General features: G+C 37.8%; 1 protein-coding gene across 6 annotated transcripts in view; it reads left to right on the forward strand.

The window, feature by feature from the left end:
• Positions 1-25,499, forward strand: part of MAST4 (microtubule associated serine/threonine kinase family member 4) — a 589,801-nt gene that overhangs the window by 302,966 nt on the left and 261,336 nt on the right. For 4 of the 6 annotated variants that reach the window (XM_017852852.1, XM_017852857.1, XM_017852850.1 and 1 more), the window contains one exon: positions 3,867-3,898. In XM_017852852.1, the coding sequence (XP_017708341.1) occupies positions 3,867-3,898 (32 nt within the window). Of the gene's footprint in view, positions 1-3,866; positions 3,899-21,835; positions 21,872-25,499 lie in introns of all 6 variants that reach the window. The other 2 variants (XM_017852851.1, XM_017852848.1) reach the window with 1 other exon arrangement.

Raw genomic sequence — 25,499 nt, forward strand, 5'->3', positions numbered from 1 at the left:
GCCACCCTTAGTCCTCTCTCATCTGTGACAGTTGGTCAATTTATTCTTGTTTTTCACAGCCTTGACAGCTTTCAGGAGCACTGGTCACGTGTTTTTAGAAGGTTCCTCCATTTGGGTTCGCCTGAGGCTTTTTCACGATTAGAATGGGGTTCTGGATTTTGGAGAGAATACCACAGGCATGAAGTGTTCTTCTCGTCACATCATATCAGAGGATGGCAGCGTGATGTCAGCGTGGCTTACCACTGATGATGTTAACCTTGATCACTCAGTTATGGTGGTATCTGCAGGTCTCCCCACTATAATGTTGCTATTGTTCCCTTTCTCTATTCTGTTATTTGGAAGTGAGTCACTAGGTCTCAGCCCACTCTCAAAGAGAGGAGATTTAAGCTCTACCACTTGAAGAAGGGAGTATCTACATATATTATTTGGGCTTCTGTAAATGTCCTCTTTCAAATCATAAATTTACCCTTAGTTAGAAAAGAAGAGTTCAGAGATTCTCTAAACATGTCCAGCATGTATAGCAATATTGTTTTGTTTGTCTATGAGTAGCTGTTAAATACTAAAAATTATAAATAGTTTTCAAATTACCACTGTGGCGATTGCTCGTACCTGTAAAACATTGCAGTTTTCTCCTCTGTCTTCATGAATGAAACAGTTGCCTTCTCTTTTTGAAGCTAAGGATGGCTGGGACAAAGGAGCAGAATCATTTACCCTTCTTTCTTGTCAGACTCCCCATGAGTTTTCTTCCTGGATCGGAGAGATCTTTTGGTATCCTCAGGTACTTTGAGAGATCTCAAAACTAACAGGATTCTCAGACAAGATTAATTTTATTTAATCTTTATCTCTAATGCAAATATTTGCTAGTTAAAAGTTCGGGGGAAGGATAAAATATCAAGCAAGTAATCATAAACAGGAACTCTAAAAAAGGTTAAACATCATTGAATCATCAATATCAATGAAAATCTAGAAATTTTTAATCTTAAGAATTTCTTTAATCCAGTGTCAACAATTAGCAAATTGTTTAGTTCAGATGGATACTTCTTGCTGTTTTTTTCTTTTTTCCCTTTTTCTTTCCTCCTCCAATTCTTACCTGACAGTAAATTTTTAACACACACTCCACATAGGTCAAGCACAAGCTTAGGTTTATGACTCAGACCAATACCACATCTTATCTAATTATCTGAGTATGTGTTAGTGACCTTATCCTGACATTAAGAAAATAAAATGAGGACACATACACAAAGTACCGCAGGGACTTTGGCGATAAAATGCCTTGATGCCGTTCATTTACGTCTGACGGGTGCAGATTTATCAGCATGTGGCCCTCATCCATTAGGGCAGGAGCTGCTTCCTGCTCAGGCTGCAATTGCTTAGCCCTCCTGGTATTTGCAGACTTTTGCAGCTACTGTTCACAAGGTCTTGGCCACAGCACATTCATTTCTCTCACTTTATTACCATCACATGTGATTCCAATTTGTTACCAAATTGAGTTTCCAGTCCTGAGCCTGACATTCAAGCCGTCAGGTGGATTAACTCCTTCAGCTTCGTTAGCGTGGTAGCTTCAGGTCAGTTGACAGTGGCCTATTAAATGTCCTTTGCTCCTCATCTTGGAATCTCGGCTGCCATCCTGTGGAGCAGCAGTGCTGGGTTACCCACTGTAACCTTTCTCCTTGTTTAGAACTCATAATTCTAGACCTACTGGAAAGACTTCTGATTAAAAGCAGAGTTGGTTTTTATCCCTTATCTTGCTGTTTCAGCAGCTTTTTCTCAGAGCAAAGCAGCCAGTTTATGCTCGGGTCCTTTGGTGGAATATGATTGATGGAACTGTTCGGGTCTCATTTGGTCCCTTTCCTCTTATGTCTTCTGAGTGACCTATTTGCATATATAGTTGAAATAACATCTGATTTATTATTTTGTTGTTATTAATGATAATACCTCAGGTACCTTTTATGCGGCTGTCAGATCAACTTACTGGACAGAGCAGTATTATTCATTTGGTCTCTAGACCTTTTGCTCTGCAGTAGTATCAATTTCTTTCTAGGAGAAATGGCCTGGGTCTGGTACAGTGTGGTGTACTTTGTAATCTCGGCTACTCAGGAGGCTGAGGCAAGTGGATGCTTGAACCCAGGAGTTTGAGATCAGCTTGGGCAATGTAGTGAGACCTCATCCTAAAAATAAATAAAAATTAAAATTAAAAAATATAGTGTGTTGAGCTATTACATCTAGGAAGTTCTTTTTCTTTTCTTTAACCTGAATACAACACTGATTTCTCAATGCTTGTCGTAACCAAAGATCCACGTATAGAAAATTACTCATTGGTTTTCTATTTATGTTTCGGTTCCCAAGGAAAATGGTCTTGGTCAGAGACTTTTCTCTTGTCATTAGAGGTTTTAGTAAATGAAGGTATATTTATGTTTCAGAATCAGGGAGCCAAGTTCAGCAAACACTATAATTTCTTGGAACTAATCAAGGATTCAAGAAAAAAGCAAAGCAAAACAAAACAAAAAGGCACTTTACCACTGAGCCCTAGAGCCCTTGAAAAGAAACCATTTGCTATTGGGAGAAAGAAGATGACACTTCATTCCTAAAGTTGCTGATTGTTCTTCTTGCTTTTGAACAGTTATATGATTACTGTATCTGCATGGAAATATATTTGCCAGTTAATAAGTAAGGCCTGCTGTGTTTAAAGCAGCAGCTGCAGAACTCTCCTCTACTCTGGTCTGACACTCTTGTGGCCACTTTCTGTAAGCTGTGCTGGAGTAAGTTGTGCTGTGGAAAAGTGATAGCTGAGCCTGCTGTCCATGACAAACATTGAAATAGTCAGTAAAAATAGGAGATAGGAAAGGTGAATTTGAAGCTGATGGGGAAATACCTTTCAAAGGATAATGCTCAAGCCCTTGAAAGGCAGAAAAATAAATGAGAATTATGGGCATGAATAACCAAATTTAGTCATAGTGTGTGCTTCATTTTGAGTTTAAATAGCCAAATGGCTCATCGCTTCCTATTCTTCAATAATTGACAGCAAGTAATTATTCTTGAGCTTTGACAACTTCATTAGTGGATAGAGGTATTTCTGAATCTATTTTTGTTTATTTCTTTGGTTGGCTTGTTTTCTTGCGTGTTTTTTTTTTTGTGTTTTTTTTTTTTTTTTTTTTTTTTTTTGGGTTTTCCACAGCCTCTTGATGATTAGGTAGATAAGAATCTCAAATTGAGAGAAGTGTGAAGGCACCCTTTTAAAACTATGAAGCACACTAATAATTGTCATGGCTGTCTGATTACCTTTTAGAAGTTGATTAAGCTGCTTTTAAATATCCCAATGAATAAATGGATGTTTTGAGAAATAACACCAAAAGGAAATCTTTTCCATTATCATTTAAAAAATAGAAAGTGCAATCTTTGGTATGCATAATGTTTTGCATGAATATATTTCTGTTGAGGGCAAATAGTTTGATTTAATTGTCTCTTTCATTGCACCTTTCATTTAATTATAATCCTGCAAAATGTCTCCTACTTCTTATAGCTAAATCCTGTTTGGATAAATTCTTTGCTTGCTCAGATTTTCCGTATGCTCAATTGTAGGGCCATGTAACTCAACTCAGTATTTTACTGTAGTTGCTTTGGGAAGATTGATGGTTTTTCTGCTCTGGAATTCAGATAAGCTGTGTTTGTACCTTAAACACAGTGTGTAAAGAGAACCGTGTAAGAAGAGATCCAGCATAAAATTATGACATTAAAATGTTTTCAGTATAGGAAATGCCAAATCAAGCATAATGAGGGATGATACGTTCTTTGTTATCCATTTGGTATCCTAGTAATCTAAGGTTAAGGCAGCATCACTTATATATGGTTTTTTTTTTCTTTTGCAGAAGGAGCTGAGTCTCCCCAGAAGAGGAAGTTTGTAAGTAGTAGAATTTTGTTTCCTTGTTTTCTTTTTATTAATATATAGTTTATAGTATGATTCTTCTCTGATTCATTAGTGGCAATTGTAAAATGAATGATAATCAACTGAAGAAAACAAAAAACTGAATTTACTTATAAAAGTCAAACAGTAATAATTTCATAATTTCCAGGATTTGTTCCATATGGGCATTGTAAACCTAAATGCATATTTATTCCTTGGAGAATCTTAATTTTTTTTAATGCTGTTATATAATCAAGCAAAACATTATTTGGTCAGGAGATAGTGTAAATTGATCTGAATCAAGAATCAGTGTTCTTTATGATCTGAAATCCATGATATTTTTATACTATGGATTTTATATGGAGTAAATTATGTACTTTTGAATAGTAATAATTTCATAATTTCCAGGATTTGTTCCATATGGGCATTGTAAACCTAAATGCATATTTATTCCTTGGAGAATCTTAATTTTTTTTAATGCTGTTATATAATCAAGCAAAAACATTATTTGGTCAGGAGATAGTGTAAATTGATCTGAATCAAGAATCAGTGTTCTTTATGATCTGAAATCCATGATATTTTTATACTATGGATTTTATATGGAGTAAATTATGTACTTTTGAATCTGAATTGGAGACTTTGAATCAGTTAAACTTTTCATTATTAGATCTAGATCTTATTGAACTGATTCATGTCATGCTCTTGTATTAAAATAATGGATTTATGAACTTTGACTTGATTTCTTTATAGTGTGTTTTAATCTTTTATTTTTAAGACCATTAATATATTTGCACAAATCATAGTTTTTTTTTTTCCATTAGCAAGTTGCAGAATGAAATTGAGGACAGAATTAACTACCCTCAATATTTGACTACATTTAAAGTCAGATTTGTTATCCAATAGTAGTGTGTAAGGGCTGGTCTGGAAACATTTACATTTGATGTCTGATTTAAGTTGAAGAAGTTAGTAGATGGAGCACCTCCTTTAAAAAAATAGTGTTTAAGATAAGTTTTTACAACACTCCTCTTGGAGGATTAGAAAAAAATTTGGTGATTGTTGAAATATAGGGTTTATTCTAGGCTAAATTTTGGAAAATTTCAGCCTTTGCATCTAAGAACCAAAAATTCATCAGCTGTGAACATTTTATTACTGTCCATTTTGCTTCCTGTCTTTTGTACAAGTTTAGGCTGCCAGGCAGACACTGGATTATTATTTTTGGAGAATGTGCCGAGATAAATTGTCACTAGCTTTTAGCTTCCATCTCTCTGTGCTAGAGTTTAACAGAAAATAGTTTGCTATAGGAAATGGACTTAGAATTAAACTCTTTCCTCTTCTGCATCATGATTAGGACTCTGTTGCCTAAACTTGTAAAAGTCCAAACTTTTTGATATTTCCCATCATGACGAGACAAAAGAAAATAGAAAACTACATGAAATACTTTTATAGAAAAAAACTCATTTGCTTTTATGCACTTTTCTTTAAGGCTTAAACACCCTTTCTTTTTTATTTGAAAACTTCAGAACTTCAGTCAAATCTTGCTTTTAGCCTTTTTAATAGATTGCACATGGGTTTTGTTTTTTGTTTCTTGTTTTATCACATTAGTGTTTCCAATAATATTATAAAGATCATGTTAATTACAGAATTAGATTTCATGTTTCTATTAAAGGGTAATTTCCTCTTTTGCACTTGAGTAAGTCTCAATTCTGTTAATGTTAGTTGATAGCCATAAGTTGATGTGAAAATATGTGATAAGGAAAGTATTTTAAGTTTCTTTATTTGAGAAAATGGGATCTTTAATGAAAAAAGAATAATGACATAAGTTGTTTGGAGCCCATCCTTTGGAAACATAGTAAGAGAAAGTTTGATTTACATCAGAGCCATTTAAACTCCCCTCCCTGTTAAAAGTCAATTGCGCATTCAGATGATGAGCATGAAGTACACTGTATATGTATATGTGAACACAAATCTACTTTTTTTGTGAATTCTGGGAAAATTAATATTTTCAAGTGAGGTAAACTAAAAATAAACATGCTATTTTGTATTTTCTGTTAAACACGAATATTCCCCAGAGAATTAACGATGCCTGATATAGCTGTGCTAGAACCCACTGTCACTCAGCATTTTTAGTGAATACTGTACAGAATGCCAGTAATTACTCTCCTCGTGCAAGGTTCTCTTATGACTTTGAGAAAGGGAAAACGCTTTTTAAAATAAATGCTAGAGTGATTTTATACAAATCTAATGAAGAAAGGCACAAATGTATCTTTATTAGTGTCAGCTAGCCAACATAATAGTACTTGATAATTAAACCTCTTAACACTTTCTTAGTTTATTTACTGCATACATGACTCCTCCATAAATGCTTTGAAATATTTTTATATCTTCTCCCAGAAAGATTGGAGATTTGCTCCTGCTGTTCTTTTCAGTCTCTTCTTTGTTGTTGTTGTTCCATATTAACATAAGCAACTGCACACAGTGTGATGTATTTCTTATTGTCTTTGGTTATATAGCAATGTGATCCAACTTGTTAGAGAGTGTGTACCTTGATAAAGACTGAAAAGGCCTCTTTTGATATATCTGGTGCTTCAAAGCTGTATGTCTTGAAATATAGCAGTTTTAAAATTGCATTTTCAGTATTCTGAAACTTACGGGGTTTTCCACATTTTTTTGAAAAATTTGAATATTGCTTTAAATAAGCTTAAAGATAACTTTTATATCCAGAATCATGGTAAAAACATATATTAAATTGAAAGCTTTCAGAAATGAAAGACCTCAGGGAATTTTTTTTTTTGTTGTTATTAATTGAAAGTATAAAAAAGCGAACTATTCTGTCTAGAAAAAGAAATTCAGATCCTCACTAATTTATTATTTATGATCATTTTAATGAGAACTAACTTGAAGACTCTCTTGTTTTATAAACATTTTTAAAAGGTGTAGAAGCAATGATTGTGACTGGGTAATAGACAAGAGAAGTGAGGGAAACAGCTTTCTAGGCAAGATGCTATTATGAGATAATCAAGTAACTCCAGATCACTTTTCCAGAGGCATTACAGCTTCCTAGACAGCTGGATTTTAGCTATTTCTCTTCTTTTTCCATTCAATGAATAGCCATTTGCCAAGGCTGCTTTTGATCCCAGATACTTCCTGCACTTTCCCCCTCATTCTCCTTGGAACTAAAGTTATCACATTGTCTTATCCCCCTCCTTCCAACTACCTGTCAAAGTCATAATATAGTCAGATAGTGAAATATTATACAGCAGGTAAAGTAAGCGGACCAGAGTATACGTATCAGCAGGTATAATTATCAAAAATAGAATGATAAGTGCTAAAAGCAAATTCCAGGTACAAGATGGCATTTATATTATAAAACTTAAAAGTATGCAAAACAATATGTTGTGTCTGAATACAGGCATTTACAGTAAAGGTATAAAAGATGCATGGAAAACAAGTTTATGATAAGGGTCACTTACTAGTGGAGAGAATGAAATAAATTGGATTTGAGAGGCCTCTGCAAGGAGTTTCACATATATCATTAATGTGGTAGTGTGTATATGGGTGTTTATATTATACCCTCTGTATTTTTGGTATTCTTGAAATATTTTATGTAAAATACTCAGTGATTGTATGGAAGTAGGATTAAAATTGCTTTAACCAAGTGTTTATGTAGATTTTTAAGTAATTTGAATAACAATTATGTAAACATTCTATTTTGAATAAGAAAATATATCACACCTGTATTTGTGTGTGTGTGTGTGTGTGTGTGTGTGTGTATTTGGTTAATTTTGTCTCATAATGAAGATTGCTCCAAATAAATATGATTTGACAATAACTAAAATATCTACAGTGGCAGATACCAATTGGTTAATGCCAGAACATCATAGAAAAAATTATGATGATAAATTGTGATAATCTTGAAATGCTTTAGTATATACTACCTGAAGCCAGGGGATGAAGCAAATGAGATAATAGCATTTATGATGGTATATTATTACACTTAGCTTCAGAACTAGATTTGTTGCTTTAGATTTTTATCCCATCCAAGAGATGTGACTCTGAATGCCTGTTCTTTGTGTTCAGCAAGGTGCCCGGTATAATAACTACATAGCGCAGACATTTGTGGAATCTGTACAAATCTGTCTCCCCTTCCTAGATTGGGAGCCTCCAAGCAGTAGACCTGCCCTGTTCTCTTAGGTTCTGTCACTGTGCCTGCTCCATGAGGACAAGTGGTGATGCCATGGCTGGATGGCTGACGTCAGATCCTTCATGGTTTCAATTCAGTACGGAACACATCAACCTTCTGCATGTTGTTTGATTTAGATTTTTCTAATAACTAATTTGTACTGTCTGTATTTATGAAAGTGCCATTATTGTTGTGGTACTTTTTTTCTAAAATTCACCCATATTTTGCATGTAAGTCCTGAAATCACATTTCTAAGTGGAAAAATTCATAGGGAAATGTTTGTTTTCAGGCAAGGAAAGTGCAAAAAGTAGAAAAGCCCAAGATGTGAGCCCAAGATGGTTAGGAGCAAAACCAAGGTGTCCTTGGCAGCCATTATTTATTTTTAAAGGACTCCTTTGTGTTTTGTTAATTGCCTAAATAAACAGCTCTCCAGGACGGAGACGCTTCTTTTTCATGGAATTCCCTAGAGTGCCTTGATGGTGTTTATACCCTGGAGAGAGGAGCAGGAAATCTGCTCAGGCCAGCTCCTGTGCCGCCTGCTGCTTTTAAGTGGTCTTGCACATGTCTTCGTACAGAGAAGAAGGAAACTGTATTATCTATTCTTAGCAAATAGGTTCTCCCTGCTACTTAAAATGACCTTTCATCCACCTTGTTTAATTATAAGCCTGGTGCATTGTTTCATGGCTTTGTAGGTCTGGGATCTATAAAATTATCTGCAATTATCACTTTATTTTAGTAGAAGCAGTGACTAACACTTGGCAGTTTCTTAGCTTTAAGTCCTCTGGCCACACATGCTTGCTTGCTTGCTTGATGGATTGGTTTATGATATTTGATTGCAACAGCTGTTTTAAATGTATTTTATTTATAAAATTTTCCAACTCTTTCGAAAAATAGTTTAAACTTTTAGGTTCAGGAAGTACATGTGTAGATTTGCTACAGGAGTATATTGCATAACACTAAGGTTTGGGGTAAAAATGATCCTGACACCCAGGTAGTGAGTGAATATAGTATCCAAACTGTAGTTTTCCAGCCCTTTCCCCCTTGTCTCCCTGCACTAGTGCACCTAGTAGACCCCAGTGTCTATTATTCCCATCTTTATGTCCACACACATGCTTTAAGGATGCTTTTAAAGGAATATCCAAGGCCAGGCGCGGTGGCTCACGCCTGTAATCCTAGCACTTTGGGAGGCCGAGGCAGGTGGATCACCTGAGGTCAGGAATTCAAGACCAGCCTAGCCAACATGGAAAAAATCCCATGTCTACTGAAAAATACAAAAATTAACCAGGCTTGGAAGTACATGCCTGTAATCCCAGCTACTCCAGAGGCTGAGGCAGGAGAATCATTTGAACCTAGGAGTTGGAGGTTGCAGTGAGCCGAGATCATGCCCATGCCAACCTGGGCAACAGAGTGAGACTCTGTCTTAAAAAAAAAAAGGGGGCTGGGTGCAGTGGCTTACATCTGTAATCCCAGTACGTTGGGAGGCCAAGGCAGGCGGATCACAAGGTCAGGAGATCGAGACCATCCTGGCTAACACGGTGAAACCCCATCTCTACTAAAAAATATAAAAAATTAACTGGGCGTGGTGGCGGGTGCCTGTAGTCCCAGCTACTCGGGAGACTGAGGCAGGAGAATGGCGTGAACCTGGGAGGCAGAGCTTGCAGTGAGCTGAGATCGCACCACTGCACCCCAGCCTGAGCGACAGAGCAAGACTTCATCTCCAAAAAAAAAAAAAAAGAATATCCAGCAGCAGGAACCCAAAGCAGAAGCAGCTCCTAATATGTGTAATAGTCCCGGAAAAGTACATCTCTGCATGCTGAGGAGTTGCTGACAGTATTCAAATTATCCCAGAGGCAATTTAAAAGGTTTTACTTATTTTAATTAACTGATCTAGCAACAATACTAGCAGCTGGTAACAATATTCCTTTTTATAGGATTTGTCAATGAAAAATAGTCAAACTGTAAAATATTTGAAGGGATTTATTCTGAGCTCAGTATGAGCGACCAAGGCCTGAGGCATCATCCCAAGAGGTCCTGAGAACATGTGCCCAAGATGGTTGGGTTACACTTGGTATTATACATTTTCAGGAAACATAAGACACCTATCAATACATGTAAATTATGCATTGGTTTGGTGTGGAAAGGTGGGATAGCTGGGTGGGTGGTGCTTACAGATCATAGGTGGATTCAAAGATTTTCTGATATTGGCAGTTGGTTGAAGAGTTATTATCTAAGAACTGGAATCAGTAGAAAGGAGTGTGTCTGGGTTAAGATAAGTGATTGTGGAAACTAGGGTTCTTATTATGTAGAATAGATGGTAAATGTCTCTTGTCAGGCCTTAAAAGGTATCAGACTCTTAATCTCTCCTGGATCAGGAAAAGTTCTGGAAGGGGAAGAGAGTCTCTACAGAGTGTAGATTTTCTCCACAAGAGACAGATTTGCAGAGCCACTTAAAAATCTATCAAAAAATATATTTTGGGGTAAAGTACTTTAATTTCTTTCAGGGCCTGCTATCTGTCATGTGATGCTATACTAGAGTCACATTGGAATTTGGTCTTTTACGCTCCAAAGAGGCTGCTTTGTCAGTCTTAAGATCTCTGTTTTAATGTCAGCTGGTCAGTTGTGCTGAATTCCAGAGGGAAGGAGGGTATCATGAGGCATGTCCGACCCTCTCTTCTTATCATGGTCTGAACTAGTTTTTCAGGTTTGCTTTGGAATGCCATTGGCTGGGAGGGGGGATTCATTCAGTCAGATGGGGGACTTAGAATTTTGTGTTTGGTTTATATGTTTTATGATTTTCTCCATTCACCCTTTCGTTATTCCTCTGAGAGTGGTTGGAGTCTATTAGGACTGGCCTTGGAATAAGTGGGCTAGGTATCTACTGGCATTTGATAGTTTCAGGTCTGCTAGGAGGTCCACCCGCTCTGACCGCCAAGGGGATTTCCATCTTAAACACATCTGCCACATGTCAAACGTTCCAATACTAGAAATTCATCTGCCAGATCTTGGAGATGTCTTTGGTACCTCACTGAAAAATGTATGTACCTTTGGTCAGGACAGGTTGTCACCCAAACTAAATTTAGCACAGCAGAAGACGATTCATTAATGGGATGCTTCTGGTGAACTGGCAAGAAACAAGGCTAGCAGGAAGTTGAGCAGGTATTCAGAACCATTTTACCGTATGAATGCATTAATAAATGTATGAAAAGAATAATGAACTTATTTTACCGCCTTCTAATTTTGCCTTTCTTGGTTAGGGACAGTAAAGGGCGTCCAGAGATGAGATGGAAGATGAGAGTGACCAACAGAGGGAGAGAATATTGTCAAAAAGTAGTTAGGACTACAAAGCAGGGGAACTTGATGGTAGCTTCTGGGTGGAGCTGGGCCTGCTAGATTTCTGAGATAGTTTGTCTTATAGTAGATATATTTGTTGGAGAACTTTCTCCTTAGTTCAGCTAAAACTGGGCTCTTATCACACGACCAGGAAAGATTAGGCTCGTGGACATACAGAAGGGTGGGGAAAATGGAATTTATGGGGTGAAAAGGAAAAATAACTCTCAGCAAAGTGACAGAGAGAGTCCTGCTAGGAGGTTTCCCACCTCACAGATAGAATCCCAGGTCACCACACAGGAACAGAAGAGGCCAGGCTCCTCCCCTTTGCAAAGGGTGCAAACTTCCCGAGGCTCTACCTCATCCTCCCGGGGTGCAGGTGGGCATTACTCAGAAAGAATCAGCTGAAAAAGGGAGGGCTTCATCCAGGACCTGCAGTCTGGTATTTCAGCCTTCAGGCTGTTTTAGGCTTGAAAGTGGGATTTTGTCAGGGACCCTTGGCTGTCTCCTGTCTCAATCATATTGAATTGTATGTATTGGATTAGGGTATTTCTAAAATTGGAATTCCTAATTTTGACACAAGATAGGAAGTGAGCTTCTGTATAATTGAATGGGCATAGGTCGATATGCTTGTGTGTGTGTGTGTGTGTGTGTGTGTGTATTTTTTAAAAAGACTTACATTCAGGCCTGTTATATATCAGAAAATACTGCCTTGATTGCCTGTTTAGAAAAGTAGTTTGAGTAAAATGAGATTATTTCTAGAAGGCAAGGAAAGGGAATCACCTTGGTTTTCAACTTACTTGAATTACATTGGTGAGATTTTCAGCAAAGTAAAGGCAATATTTCCTGAAAGAGAGGGAGTTTGATTCAAACAAAATAAAGGACATGTAAACCATATTTGAATAAGTTTTAAAATAAATTTAGGTTTCTTAGCACTTTCTGTCCTCCCATCCCCACAAATATTGAAGCAAGAATTCAAAATATTCATTGTCAAAGCCACATGGAAGTCCAGTGTCATTTTGAATGTTAGAAACCCAAAAACAAAACGAAGAAAAAAATCGAGCGTCGCATCTGAATTAGCATTTAAAGTGGCACGTTTATATAAAAAGAAAACAGTGTAATCTATCCTGAGAGTAAAGAGAGGATTTCAGACTGTGGAAGAATGTCAATTGCATTTATATATTCATCGAATAGCCAGTTTGGTATTTGGCGCGTATTTGCAGGTTTCCTTATCACACATGCGTTTGTCTTCTGTGAAGTGGATAGGGAAGAGATTTGGGAGATAGAAACAATGTAGGATTGATCTTCTTACCTTTGAAAATTATATGAAGACCTTAGTTTTGTACCAGGGGAGAGGGTTAGGTTACCTGTGGGAGGTTTGTCAAAAATCTGTGTGCATTGCCGAACACCCTCGGGAATGCAAATCAGAGTCTAGTGTGTATTGAGGGCAGGGTGAGGTAGAGGCTTGAGTACTTTTAACCAGTTTTCAAGGTAAATCTAAAATGCCACTCCCAGTTGAGAATTAATGTTCTTAGCATTTTGGTGGGTGTGCATAGTGGTGAAGTGTGCTTTTGGATAGCCAGGGGCAGGAGCAGAAGTTCCCTATTTCATATTTACTGGAATAACTTTTTAGCAAATCAGAATCAAGTAGGATTGGGGGCAAGTTTTTTAATGAGCAGTCCTTTTCAGCAACGCTTATTTAGAGGGACCCATTGAGAGAGGTGGATATCTGTGCTGTCTCACTAAAAGCCACCTTCTCACATCTGTTAATCAATAGGTAATCAATCACTGAGTAGCATTTCGGAGCGTGGACTCAGAAGTCACACTGCCTAGGTTTGAATCCTGTCTCTACCATTTAGCCGACTGTGTGACCTTAACCTCTATGTACCTTAGTTTCCTAAAGTAGAATGATAATGTCATTGTGTCCTCAAATTATTTAGAGGATTAAATTAATATTTGTAAAGTGTTTATAGCAGTACCTGGCATACAATAAGTACTGTATGTTTTCTTAAATAAATAAATAAAATACATTGGGAATTATGCCCTTCTTTCTCTCTCCCCAAATCATTTATTTTTGTCCTGTTGAGTTAGGCAAAAGACCACAAAGTAGGCTGGGGAAATCCCCTTAAAGCCAGCTCATTGGAGTAGCATTTTCTTAGGGGCTGTTCTGTTTCCATGAAGAGGTGTGAAAGGGGCAGTTGACCCCATGTCCTTGGATAGCTCTTTCATTTGTACCCAGCGTTGGTCAACCCTAAGGACATGAGCTCTCTGCACTGCTGTGGGGACAGATCCCACAGGTGTTCTGGCTCAGTATCATTAAGCCTTGAGGGAACTCACTTCCTGTCCTCAGTGGCCCCTCTATCAGATTTAAGCCATGTCTTCTCAGCAGGGTAATCAGGGCACTCCTTGAAATTGTGTTTTGGGACTGACAGGTGTTGAGAGAATAATATAGTATATTATAGCAGTCTATATGGAAAATTTTAATCATAGAATTTCAGAGCTGGAAGAAGCCTTAAGAGAAGTCTGACTGAAAATATCTTTATTTAGTAAACAAGGAATTAATGACTCAGAGGATTTGAGGCTTGCTTGTGCTCAGGGAGTATATATGTTGATTGCAAACCATGACCAGAATTTAGGGTTCCTAACTCCCAGGGACTGGCAAGCAGCCTTTCCTTTTTGAGGTCAACATGCTTGGGTTAGAAACACAGATATCAGCAAGGGAGTGGGCACTGATATGGTTTGGCTGTGTCCGCACCCAAATCTCACCTTGAATGGTAAAAATCCCCACGTGTCAAGGGTAGTGCCAGGTGGAGATAATTGAATGATGGAGCTAGCTTCCCCCACACTGTTCTCATGGTGGTGAATAAGTCTCACAAGATCTAATGGTTTTATAATGGGAGTTCCTCTGCACAAACTCTCTTGCCTGCCACCATGTAAGACATGACTTGCTCCTCCTTCACCTTCCGCCATGATTGTTGGGACTCTCCAGCCTTGTGGACCTATGAGTCTATTGAACCTCTTTCCTTTATAAATTACTCAGTCTCAGGTGTGTCTTTATTAGCAGCATGAGAACAGACTAAGACAGGTATGTTTTGTTTTATAAAGAAATGCGAGCATCAACACCCACAGTATGGACCCAATAAAGGGTAGACCTCATAGAGTTTGCTTGTCACCATGTTTGTCATAGTTTCTTTGAACATTTTGGAAAGTAAAGCCTCAAACTTGCCTTAAGAGCGTCCCCTTAACACTGTAGCTGAAGGGGAAACCTGTAGCCACACACCCGGCACTACCAGGATGCTGAGTTTATCTCAGACTGTAAAGAGAATAGTGACAGCCACACTGGTGTGGTGTAATGGTCCCAGCTGCAGTAACTGGCAGTCCCCAAATATATTCATTATCCAATTAGCCATGTGAGCAGAGCAGCTGAATTCTGTATTGTTCTCTCTTTACCCCTGTTGTGTGGTAGCAAGTTGGGCCCTGGTAGCTCTAACAGGTAACTGTGGAAAGGTAGGACTTCTCTTGTGTCCTGGTGTTTCTTGGAATCTGTGCCATCTCCTTTGCCATTTTGACTCTTAAGATTTAAATTCTTCTTTCACTCCTTGTGGCAGTAGACTGTCAGACCTGAGTAACTAGAGGGAAAAACCACACCAAAAGGTTTTCAGGGTTTCTTTCTCTACTTTTCTGAGTTAGGGACCTCACCCTCTGAGGATTTTGGTGGGCCATTTATTTTCCATCTGAATACACAAGTGTTTTCTTTTCTTTCTTCTTTCCTTTCCTTTCCTTTCCTTTCCTTTCCTTTCCTTTCCTTTCCTTTCCTTTTCCTTTCCTTTTCCTTTCCTTTTCCTTTCCTTTTCCTTTCCTTTTCCTTTCCTTTTCCTTTCCTTTTTCCTTTCCTTTCCTTTCCTTTCCTTTCTTTCGACAGTCTCACTCTGTCACCAGGCTGGAGTGCAGTGGTGCAATCTTGGCTCACTGCAACCTCTGCCTCCCTTCAGGCGATTCTCCTGCCTCAGCCTCCCAAGTAGCTGGGACTACAGGTGCACGCCACCATGACCGGCTAATTTTTGTATTTTTAGTAGAGACAGGGTTTCACCATATTGTCCAGGATGGTCTCGATCTCTTGACCTCGTGATCTGCCCACCTCAGCCTCCCAAAGTGTTGGGATTACAGGCGTGAGCCACTGCACCAGGCCCATGTTTTCTTTTAATAGGTTGTTTTATGACATCACCTCTTTTGGGATGATGTTGAGGGCTTTCCCATGCTTAAGTATAGGAACATGAGACAAACCCATGGAAATGCCAGTAACTGCACGCTTCCTCCCAGTGACTGTGTGAGCTCTGCTTCATCCCGCACATCACTCACTTAACTTTTGACCAGCACCATAAGAAAATTCTCTGCAGATAGTTCTGTGAACACATTTGCATGAGAGGAAAAAGTTTTATTGATTACAGTCTATGTGTTTGATTTGCATGTGGAAATGGGTGGCAGGAATCTGACCTAGCATAGACAGACACATTTAAAACTTTTTTTAGACTGCAAATTCTAATAATAAATTCAGGCCGGGTGCAGTGGCTCATTCCTATAATGCCAGCACTTGTAGAGGCCAAGACAGGGGGATTGCTTGAAGTCTGGAGTTGGAAACCAGCCTGGGCAAAATAACGAGACCCTGTCTCTACAAAAAAAGACAAAACAAAACAAAACAAAAAAAAAAACAAAAAACAACAACAACAACAACTACAAAAAAAACAGAAAAAGTTAGCTGGGCATGTATCTATAGTCCTAGCTACTAGGGAGGCTGATGCGGGAGGATTGCTTGAACCCAGGAGTTTGAGGTGCTGTGATCATGTGCCTGCACTTTAGCCTAGGTAACAGAGTGGAACCCTGTCTCTAAAAAATAAATAAATGAATGAATTTAAACATGTATATTGTAGAAATATAAAGTAATCTTTCAAGAAATATTTACATATTTTGTAGATGTTTATGTGAAGATGTTCTTTGTCAGAAAATACTAATTTAGCTTATGCTTTGTGCTCTTTATTGTGCAGAAAAAATGATTTTTAACTTTTGGTGTGTCATAGATCAATGGGATTAACCTTTTGGTAACATTAGCATTGAGTGCCTAACTCTTCCTAAACCCTGATTTTCCAGTGCAGTCTTTCATTGTTTTTGGGGGGGGTGGTATGTGCTTTTACTTAGAGGGGTCAGCTTTGAGGCAGAGATTATCTTCTAGATTTATTTTATTTTTAGGAAATTGAGGAGGGCATTTGATTTGAGAAATTGGTACTGTGTGCCTTCCATGTGCGGCTGCTGTGGAACAAGTGGTAATGTTAATTGCAGGGAGAGTAGGACCTTCCCACTGGACTAGCAGCAGGACAAAGTAAGGGAGAGTTCTGCTCCTTTCTCAGCTCCTTTTGACCCCTCTCCCTAGGCAATAGACATTCAAGTTTGCTTTGTGTGGGGCACATGAGTGAGTTTACCAGGGGGTTTGTATGTCAGCACATAAACCATAGTGTTTAGTACCTTAACAAATCAAGAATCAATTATCTGCAAGAATAAGCAGAAGTTTTTTTTTGTTTTTTTTTTTTTTTTTTTTTTTTTTTATTTTGTTTTTTTTTTTTTTTTTTTTTGAGGGCAGCAGTCTCGCTCTGCTCCGCCGCGGACTGGAGTGCAGTGGCCAGATCTCAGGCTACTGAAGCTCCGCCTCCCGGGGTGTTACGCATGTCTCCTGCCTCAGCCCTCCCGAGTAGCTGGGCACTATAGTGCGCCTGTTGCCCACCGTCGCCCAGCTAGTTTTTGCGTATTTTTAGTAGAGACGGTTTCACCGTGTCTAGCCGGAGGGATGGTCTCGATCTCCTGGACCTTGTGATGCCGCCCTGTCGTCGGCCTCCAAAGTGCTGGGATTACAGGCTTGAGCCACCGTGCCCGGCCAGCAGAAGGTTCTTTTATGTCTAGAATAAATTAGCTTAAATGCTAAAACCAGTCCTTGTGGATTAAAGAAGCACTTGGAAGCAATGAAGTATATTTTTAAAATGCACTTGACATCATACACTGGAATGAAATTAATAGATCACTACACCGGTTTCATGTCTTAGAGGAATAGTGTTGGCTTTTTAAGGTGGATTTCTAAGGCACTACCAATATGTATGTAGATGTAGTTGAATTTGATAGAATCATGGGGAGAAATGCCATCAAACACCTGGTTAAAAGCATATTATTTGATTATTATCTTTGAGAATTCAGGCCACTTAGCTTTTTTTTTTTTTTTTTTTTTTTTTTTTTTTTTTTTTTTCTTTTTTTTTTTTTTTTTTTCTGCTGAAAGATGTTGGTCAGACATACCTTTAAGATGATGGTGGTGATTGTCTTGGGAGGCACTTAAAAGGAGAATTAAAGCAAAGACACTTTAAATTGGTTTTCGTAGGGGTCTAAGTCTTTCCCTCCCGACACACACCACATCTACTATTTAATATCATCTAGGCTGTATTATGTTCATGTACCCAAGAATTGTGACTTCTGTTTGTGTTAACCCACAGAGGAGTTTAAAATCACAAAACAAAACCTCTAAAACTGCTTCCTTTCATGGATTCCCAAGTAGTATGAACCAATTTCATCTGTCTCTACATGGTATGGTAGTGAGGTTTTCCCCAATAGCTAGCATTGCATTTCTCTCTTAAAAAAGCATTATTGAGACATCATTGGCATACAATAAACTGTACATAATTTAAAGTGCACAGTTTCATAAATTGATATGTGTATACACTCGTGAAACCACCAGCACAGTCAAGATAATAAAATACTCATCTCCCCCAGAAGTTTTCTCCTGCCCCTTTGTCATTGCTTCCCCACCCCCACATCCCCAACCAGGCAACTACTAATGCTTTCCATCCCTAAAACTAGTTTGCATTTTTTTTTTTATTTTGCATAACTAGAGTGATATTGTATGCACCCTTGTTTCAGGCCTGGCTTCTCACTCAGCGTAATTATTTTGAGATTCATCCATGTCATAGCATATGTCGATCATTTATTAGGGTTTTTTGCTAAGTAATATCCTATTGACTGACTGTGTCAGTTTCATTAGTCTCTTGCCACTGGACATTTGGGTTATTTATAGCTTTTGGCCATTATAAATAAACCTGATATATGTGATCTTTAAATGTTTTCTCCCAGCCTGTGGCTTGTGTTTTTATTCTCTTTATAGCATCTATTGAAGAGCAAAAGCTTTATTCGTTCTTTAAATGCTTTTGGTGTTGGATCTAAGCCATCTTTGCCTAATCCAAGGTCACAGAGGTTTTCTCCTATGTTTTCTTCCAAAAGTTTTATAGTTTTAGATTGTACATTAGGTCTATGATTAATGTGTTGATTTTTATACATGGGGGTGAGATATGGATTGAAGTTGCTTTCTGCATACACGTCTCTAATTGTTCCCGCACCACTTGTTGAACAGGCTGTTTTTTCTCCACTGAAATGCTTTGAACTTTTGTCAAAAATTAGTTGTTTGTGTATTTGTGTTTCCATTTACAGACTTTATATTTCATTGATTTGTCTTCATATCAATCTACCATCTTGATTATTAGAGCTTTATAATAAGTCTTGATCTCAGAAGCATTAGTATTCCAACTTTGTTCATCTTTTTTCAAAGTTGTTTTGGCTATTCTAGTTGTTTTAATTGTAGAATCAGTTTGTCAGCTTCTACAAAAAAAAGCCTGTTGATATTTTTATTGAAATCATATTGAATCCATAGATCAACCTGAGGAGCTTTGAAAAGTTGACCAGTATTTGTACTGAAATTCTAGTCTTAGAGATGGATTAAAGAGGACAGTGTGTAAGCTGATACAGTGTGGAAAGATGGGATGGAATGGCCCCCAGGTGTGTTGATGGAGGCGAAGGACCAGGCTGGGGAGTTTGGGTTGAGGAATGAGTGATCATAAATTAGCAAATACTTTGTCCAAAAAGCCCCTCAGAGAAGTGCAAGGGATGTAGTTGGGTGGGTGGTTCAGGGAGTAGCTCAAGTAATGATTTGAAGCTGAAGTCAGAAGGAACTAGCCACATTTCTTCTAGAAAGAACTATAATGGAGAGCTCACGCTTAGCATAGAGAGGAGGTAGAAGAGGAAGAGTGTGACCAGAGGAGGTTCCGTGGCTGGGGAGAGGACCATGGGTCCAAAATGTTGTGATGCAGGGGACACAGAGGGTGACATCATGCTTTAATGATTGCTACAATGCCTGAGTCTGATACAACAATGAAGGTCGGTTATACTTGAACTGATTGCTTGTCTAGGACAGTGGGTCTCAACTGGGGGTGATTTTACCCCCAAAGATGACATTTGACAATATCTAGAGACCTTTTTGGTTGTCACAACTATTTGGGGACCAGGGTTTCTCCCACTGTCTTCTAGTGGAGAGAGGTCAGGGATACTTCTAAACACCTACAGTGAACAAGACAACCCCAAAGAATTATCTGCCCAAAATGTCAGTAGTGCCAAGGATGAGAAACTCAGGTCTGGAGAGTGAGAATCAGAAAAGAAGGCAGAGGCCCGGCGAGGTGGCTCACGCCTGTAATCCCAGCACTTTGGGAGGCAGAGGCGGGTGGATTACTTGAGGTCAGGAGTTGGAAACCAGCCTGTCTCACCTAAAAATACAAAAATTAGCCGGGCATGTGGTGGTGCACACTTGTAATCCCAGCGATTCAGGAGGCTGATGCGGGAGAATCACTGGAACCCGGGAGGCGGAGGTAGCAGTGAGCTGAGATCGCACCACTGCATTCCAGCCTGGGCCTCAGAGTGAGACTCCATCTCAAAAAGAAAAAAAAAAAGGAAGGTGGAATGAGAGCTGATTGGTTGCTCTGAGATTTCATGTTTTCTTCTGAGGAGAAATATTTGTTCTCTTGTATAGTGACTGGGATGTTTCCCTGGATTGATAAGAAATTAGTCTGTGGGACTCTTCTTTGGGGATATTTTCAGAAGATTTCTAAAAAAGGTTATCAAATAAAGCTAGTTTAACAAAAGAATAGCTTGACTAAAAGTAATTGGAAGAAAATTTTAGCATTTGAACTAGTGTACTTAAGAAAATCATTATCTTTGGATGTGACACTGTCCATAGATGAGTTTGTCAATGAGTGTACTTTTCGATACAAGTAATAGAAAACCTAACTCAAAGTGATTGGAGGAAAGCATTGTTAGCTGTGTAACTAAACAGTTGAGGCTGCACGCGGACGCTGGTCCCGAGGCTCAGTGCTGTCTCAGGGACACAGGTCCTTCTGCACTGGCTGCAGGCTTCCTTCCTGACTCATCCCTCAGTGTCTGCCCGCAGTTTCCAGAGTTAATGGAAGAAGAAGAAATTTTCGTCTCTTACCATTATGGGTTTCTCTTCAATTGGACCATTTTAAATTATGTGTTTAATCCTGAACGTGGGAGTGTTTCTAGCATTGCCATCTTTAGCTTAGACCTGCGCTGTCCAGTGCAGTAGCCGCTAGCCACATGTGGCTCTCAAGCTCTTGCAATGCGGATAGTCAAAACTGAGATCCAGAAAAAGAATGCGAAATATCTCATTAGTAATTCTTATGTTAATAGCATGCTGAAATGATAGTATTTGTGGATATATTGGGTTAAATGTTATTAAAATTATGTTAACCTGTTAATGTGACTACTAGAAAATTTTAAATTGTATAAGTGGCTCTGAATTGTATTTCTGGTGTAGAGCAGTAGCTTAGCGCGTTCAGGAGTCCTTGGAAATGGAGTGTAGTCAGTTCCACCCAAACTACATGACTGATACACAGAGGGGAGAGAGAGATGGAATGGATATTAAGCAAGTAGCCCCAACTGAACACAATGGTGAGACTGGCATAGGCAAAAAATGTTTGTTCATTTACTACTGTTTTACTAAAGATGAATGTATAGAAATACTACTGTACTACCATTTATAAAAGTTAATAACAGTTTTGAAAATTATGAAATTACTATTGTGATCATAGTAACTAGTGAAACAGCACAAAGATATACAAAGAGGAAGTAAATAATCCCCATCCCTTCCAATCCCTGTCTCTATCCACAACCTTAGGCAGTCATTGTTAGACTGGTGTGTATTCTTCCATTCTTCGCTTCATGTGCATATAGGTGCAGGTACATTTGCGTACCTTGATTCATTGCAGTTGTTGCTACTACCTGTCTTAAACAAGAATGTTAAACACCCACTCTTCGATTTTCTTTTGTCACCTTATCAGTCTGCCAAGTCAGTAGATACAAATTTATCAGATTTATTTTAATAATTATATTATGTTCTACATTATAGATATACCACATTTTATTTAACCATTTTCCTATTAACTGACATTCTTGTTGTTTTCAGTACTCCCTTTCTCCCCTCCCCACAACAAACAATGCTGCAATAAACATTTTTGTACCTATATCCTTACGTACTGGTCCTTTTTTTCCTATAGGATAGATTCCCAGAAGTGGAATTGCTTGGTCAAACGGTAGGTGTATTTCTAATTTTAATAGCTATCACTTTACCCAAAAGAATAGCAAATCACCTTCACACATAAGAATGCCCATTTCCTACATTCTCACCAGCACTGGATGCCACTGCCCTTAATTCTTTCCAACCTTATTACGCATGGTCATTACTTTAAATTGCATTTCCTTCACTATCACTGGTGTTGAGTATATTTTCATATGTTTACTGTTCATTTACATTTCTCTTTTCTTCATTTCATGCTCATTTTCACTGCCCATTTTTCCATTTAGTAGTGTTTTTCAGTTTCTACAAACTCTTACATGAAAGTATTAATCTGTTCTTGTATGCGTGCAACTCTTTGCAGTTTTTATCTGTTTATGATGTCTTTTGCCAAATGAAATTGTTAATTATTATTTAATCAAATATGTCTTTTTCTTTATTGCTGCTGAATTATTTGTTTTGCTCAGAGTGGTATTGTCCACCCCAAGGTCATGCAGATATTCTCTTAAATTTTCTCACCATTTTAAAAAAACATTCAATCTTCAACTTAAAATTTTTTACACGAGATGAGGTAGGATTCTCTTTCTTTTTTTTTTCCCTAGATGGATGACCAGTTACTTAAGTCCTAGTTAATACAAGAAACTTTATTTTTCATAGGATTGAATTGTTGTCCTTGTCACATATAAAGATGCCATATATATTTGGAACTATTTCTGGACTGTCTATTCTGCTCCTATCTGTCTGTTTCTGTGCCAACACCATTCTGTTTTGAATACACTGGCTTTTCTAGTGACGTATAATTTCTGGTAAGTTCTCCTTCACTCTCCTTTCATACTTTCATGACTTTTTTTAGTCAGTTATTTTTCCACATTGTTCTGGTTCAACTAAAAATTTTAAATTGAAGGAGTTTTATCCTAAATGTTTTAAAATGAAAGGTAATACAACACTACTCAATAAATAGAACCAAATATTTAATATTCCTCAATGTGGGGATCTCTTTACCTGATGCCACTAACTGGAAGAATATTTACTGAGAAACTAAAGATTAATTCTGTCAGTTTTAATTATTTAAATGTGATTTACTTTATCTCTGTGATGATTGCACAGTTATGCCAAGATACAAATATTGGGATACAGCCATAACTTTTTAATTATCAATAATTAAATTATTGCATTAAAGCTTAAGGGGTTAAAGTTTTCAACGAATGTAAGTTTCTAGTTTTGTATGTCTGTTTATGTACCAAATTATGAAGTATACCCATATCTGGACTGGTTGAGAGATTTGTAAATATGATGTGAACAAAGAACTATAACTGAAATGTACAATAAACCATGTACTTTGGAATCTTTTATGATTTAATTATTTTTAAGCTTAATGTTGAATATTACATGGACTTCAGAAATTGTCACACTTGAAACTGTGGATAAAGTTTTCTGGTATTTGATAGCTTTTGACCATTCTTTTTAATTTACACTGTATTAATATAATATTAATTGTTTTACTGACATTCTTAATTTCTTTTGAAATTCATTAGCTGGTATAATACTAAAGTAATAAATACCTTGTGTTTTCTAAAGGCATCTGAAATATTGGAGCTAAATACTAAAACTCGGATTAAAATCATGGTAATTTTAGCTTACAAATGAAGACAAACAAATGTGAGGTCTCTATTTTACTTATGGAAGTAGAAGGACATCCCCATGTAGGTTCTACCTATGTTTACTTGATGAAGTAGAAAAAATTATTAGTTTGTTCTGTAGCCAAAAATAAAATGGTGAAATGATTGGTATATATTAATGAATGGTGTATATATAATGAATGGTATATATTAATGACATACTTAGATAAAATAAAATTGTTTTAAAAATTGAGATTTTGTTCGTGACCAGCCTGGCCAACATGGTGAAACCCCGTCTCTATTAAAAACACAAAAATTGGCCAGGCATGGTGACACGTGCCTGTAATCCCAGCTACTTGGGAGGCTGAGATGGGAGAGTTGCTTAAATCTGGGAGGTGGAGGTTGCAGTGAGCCGAGATCATGCCACTGCACTCCAGCCTGGGTGACAGAGCAAGACGCTGTCTCAAAAAGAGAAAAAAAATGGAGATTCCTTCTAATTTTAATAGTAGTATAATTCACAGAAATAGATTGATATAGCACTTTCTTGCATGTATATGAATATTAAAGATGATAATTAGAAAAGAAGGGGAAATTATTTGCATTAAGACCAAAAAAGGACAGTCCACATAGAGTTAAACTGAAATCTTCCATATGAACTTATCATCTTTACTAAATCAAAACAATTTTTCCATCTCATTCAAAAGAAGGTAATAAACAGGCTGGGCATGGTGGCTCACACCTGTAATCCCAGAACTTTGGGAGGCCAAGATGAGCAGATCACTTAAGGTCGGGAATTCGTGACCAGCCTGCCCAACATGTTGAACCCTGTCTCTACTAAAAATGCAAAAAACTATCTAGGCGTGGTGGCACGTGCCCGTAATCTCAGCTACTTGGGAGGCTGAGGCAGGAGAATTGCTTGAACCCAGGAAGCGGAGGTTGCAGTGCACCGAGATCAAGCCACTGCACTCCAGCCTGGGCAACACAGCAAGACTCCATCACAGAAAAAAAAAAAAAGTGATAACAGTTACCTTCTCTAGTAGTCATATAAAAAACTAATAGGCACTTTATTTACCCTGATTTTGGTCTCTAATATTATTCTCCACTAAAGGTCATCAGGACTGTTTTTGGAACATAACTGGATGTCATGATTGAAATAGGCAGAATTTTGTTGGAACATTTTCTTTGTTTTTGGAATTCTCTCTCTCTCTCTGTTTCTCTCTCTGTCTCTTTGTTTCTCTCTCTCTCTCTCTAACAAGGATGCTTTCAAGGATGTGTGGAGGTTGAGCAGATGAACCAAATTGAGGTAACTTCTGGTGGCCAGTAGTGAAAATTTAAGTAGCAAAGAGGAAATGGTAATTATAAGCCATTTTAACAAGTTAAACCTCTCAAAAAGCCAAGAGTCAATCATGATGTATTCAGAGGTGACAAATGATGCAAACTATTGCTAAATAAAAGGCATATTGTGTTTCCAGTATTTTCAAATAAGCTGCATTTTGAGCAACTTAAATTGTGTTTCCCACACTCATTTTAATCATTATCAAAATTGACAGAGTTGATAAATATAAAAAAAAGAGTATATTTTAAATATAACTCTGTGTATCTGTGTAAATTCCACATTGTTAATTTTAAGGTAAAATTGTTTTAAAATACAAGTAGAATCAGATTTAAAAACAGTAAAATCACTATATAACAGGTATTGTAAGATTAACACCTGTTTCTTTTATAATACTTGCATTTAAGTGTTATAAATGTGTTTCTCTTTTAATACCTACATTGAAACATTGAATGTTTCTTTTCTTTTCTTTTTTTTTTTTTTGAGATGAAGTTTTGCTCTTGTTGCCCAGGCTGGAGTGCAATGGCATGATCTTGGCTCACCGCAACCTCCGCCTTCCGAGTTCAAGCGATTCTCTTGCCTCAGCCTCCCGAGTAGCTGGGATTACAGGCATGCACCGCCACACCTGGCTAGTTTTTGTGTTTTTAGTAGAGACGGGGTTTCTCCGTATTGGTCAGGCTGGCCTTGAACTCCGT

Source organism: Rhinopithecus bieti, unplaced genomic scaffold (assembly GCF_001698545.2).
Source record: "Rhinopithecus bieti isolate Rb0 unplaced genomic scaffold, ASM169854v2 scaffold_34958, whole genome shotgun sequence".
Lineage (NCBI taxonomy): Eukaryota > Metazoa > Chordata > Mammalia > Primates > Cercopithecidae > Rhinopithecus > Rhinopithecus bieti.